At 44.3% G+C, this 1,867-nt stretch overlaps 1 protein-coding gene across 2 annotated transcripts in view; it reads left to right on the forward strand.

Annotated features, from left to right (window-relative positions):
- Nucleotides 1-1,867, forward strand: part of Crk (CRK proto-oncogene, adaptor protein) — a 30,697-nt gene that overhangs the window by 12,252 nt on the left and 16,578 nt on the right. Inside the window, exon 2 of one of the 2 annotated variants that reach the window (XM_021212544.2) lies at nt 141-676. In XM_021212544.2, coding sequence (XP_021068203.1) covers nt 141-676 — 536 coding nt within the window. The remainder of the gene's footprint in view (nt 1-140; nt 677-1,867) is intronic. The other variant, XM_021212546.2, reaches the window with a different exon arrangement.

A 1,867-nucleotide genomic window follows, 5' to 3' on the forward strand; every position in this document is an offset into this window, starting at 1 on the left:
CCTGCCTCTGCCTCCCAATTGCTGTTCGGTATACTTTTTTTGTGGTCAGATAATGACTAAATATGTATGAGAGATGCAATAAAGTCTTTGAACTTAAGTATAATATATCTTCAAATGACACTCTGCTCTGTTTTTTCCAGGAGTGAGTCCCTCCAGGCTCCGAATAGGAGATCAAGAATTTGATTCATTGCCTGCTTTACTGGAATTCTACAAAATACACTATTTGGACACTACAACATTGATAGAACCAGTTTCCAGATCAAAGCAGGGTAGTGGAGTGATTCTCAGGCAGGAGGAGGCAGAGTATGTGCGGGCCCTCTTTGACTTTAATGGGAATGATGAAGAAGATCTTCCCTTTAAGAAAGGAGACATCCTGAGAATCCGGGATAAGCCTGAAGAGCAGTGGTGGAATGCAGAGGACAGCGAAGGAAAGAGGGGGATGATTCCTGTCCCTTACGTGGAGAAGTATAGACCTGCCTCCGCCTCAGTATCGGCTCTGATTGGAGGTAACCAGGAGGGTTCCCACCCACAGCCACTGGGTGGGCCGGAGCCTGGGCCCTATGCCCAACCCAGCGTCAACACTCCGCTCCCTAACCTCCAGAATGGGCCCATTTATGCCAGGGTTATCCAGAAGCGAGTCCCTAATGCCTACGACAAGACAGCCTTGGCTTTGGAGGTACATAATGTGCAAAATGTAGAAAGACGAGATCTGCTCCAGGGTCTCCCTTTCAGACCTCTTCCGGCTTTGTAGGAATGCTGATGCAGCGCCAGCTTTGTGATGTTGTAGATGTCAAACTATTAAGTACTGACTTTGGCATTTTATGTGGGTTTTCTCTTTTTTTAGAGAAAACCTATTTTGCAATGAGTAAATTTAAAACTGTGTAACTGAATGTTCTGATTGATCTACTAAACCTTTGACTAATAACCACCTGAATAGGAATTAACTTGAAATAATTTTTCTCATCTATATTCCTAACTTCTTTCTTGCTGTTTGTCACTGTCTAAAACAAAACGGGTTCACCCAGATTAGAATGTAATAAGTGGTATGTAGTAGTATACTTAAGTGGGATTTTTCCATAAGTTTTAAATTTTTTCTTTCTGTTTTGAGACTGGGTGTCTCTATGTACGTCTGGCTGTCCTGGAATTCACTTTGTAGATCAAGCTGGCCTCAAACTTACAGAGATCCGCCTGCTTCTGCTTTCTGAGTGCTGGGATGAAAGGTGTGCGCCACCATGTTCAGTCAAACCTTTATTGTAGTGGGTAGTAGGTTCCTTACTATTAATTATGTTTGGCTTGAATCAGGAAAAGCTGAATGCTAGCCTTTACCAGGTCTTGGTCCTGGGACACACACACACACACACACACACGCGCAGGTGTGAACTCAGCTATAAGTAAGAGGATGAGTTATAAAAAAGATTTACTTCTCTTTGTTGCTTAGTGTGTCTGATAGAGGAGAAGCCAGTTCTTTACAAGGTGACAGTTGGACTTGAGTCGTTTGTGGAAGCCCATGTTAGGACCTGACATTCATTCCAGCTGCTGCTTTGTTCCTCTTGAGCGCTCCACCTCATCTTCTGACCTGTTTCTTTCCTCCGTCGTTGTATTATGAAGAGTGACAGAAGCTGATGCAGAGGTGACCTGCTCCTGCCAACAGCCTGGCTTGAGTATAGATCGGTAGCCAGTTCTCATAACCATGCCTGAAGTTATATGCACACAGTGGCAGAGAGGGGACAGTGCCCTTCTGACTTGTTCTTTTTTTCCCTTTGGGTTGTGCTCCTGCAGTAGGGGTAGGAGCTGCCTGTGAGGAAGAGTGGCAGTCCATACAACGAGCCACATGCTAATGCTTTTTTTGTTGTTGTTGTTTTGTTTT

Source organism: Mus pahari, chromosome 14 (genome assembly GCF_900095145.1).
Source record: "Mus pahari chromosome 14, PAHARI_EIJ_v1.1, whole genome shotgun sequence".
In the NCBI taxonomy this organism is placed as follows: Eukaryota; Metazoa; Chordata; class Mammalia; order Rodentia; family Muridae; genus Mus; species Mus pahari.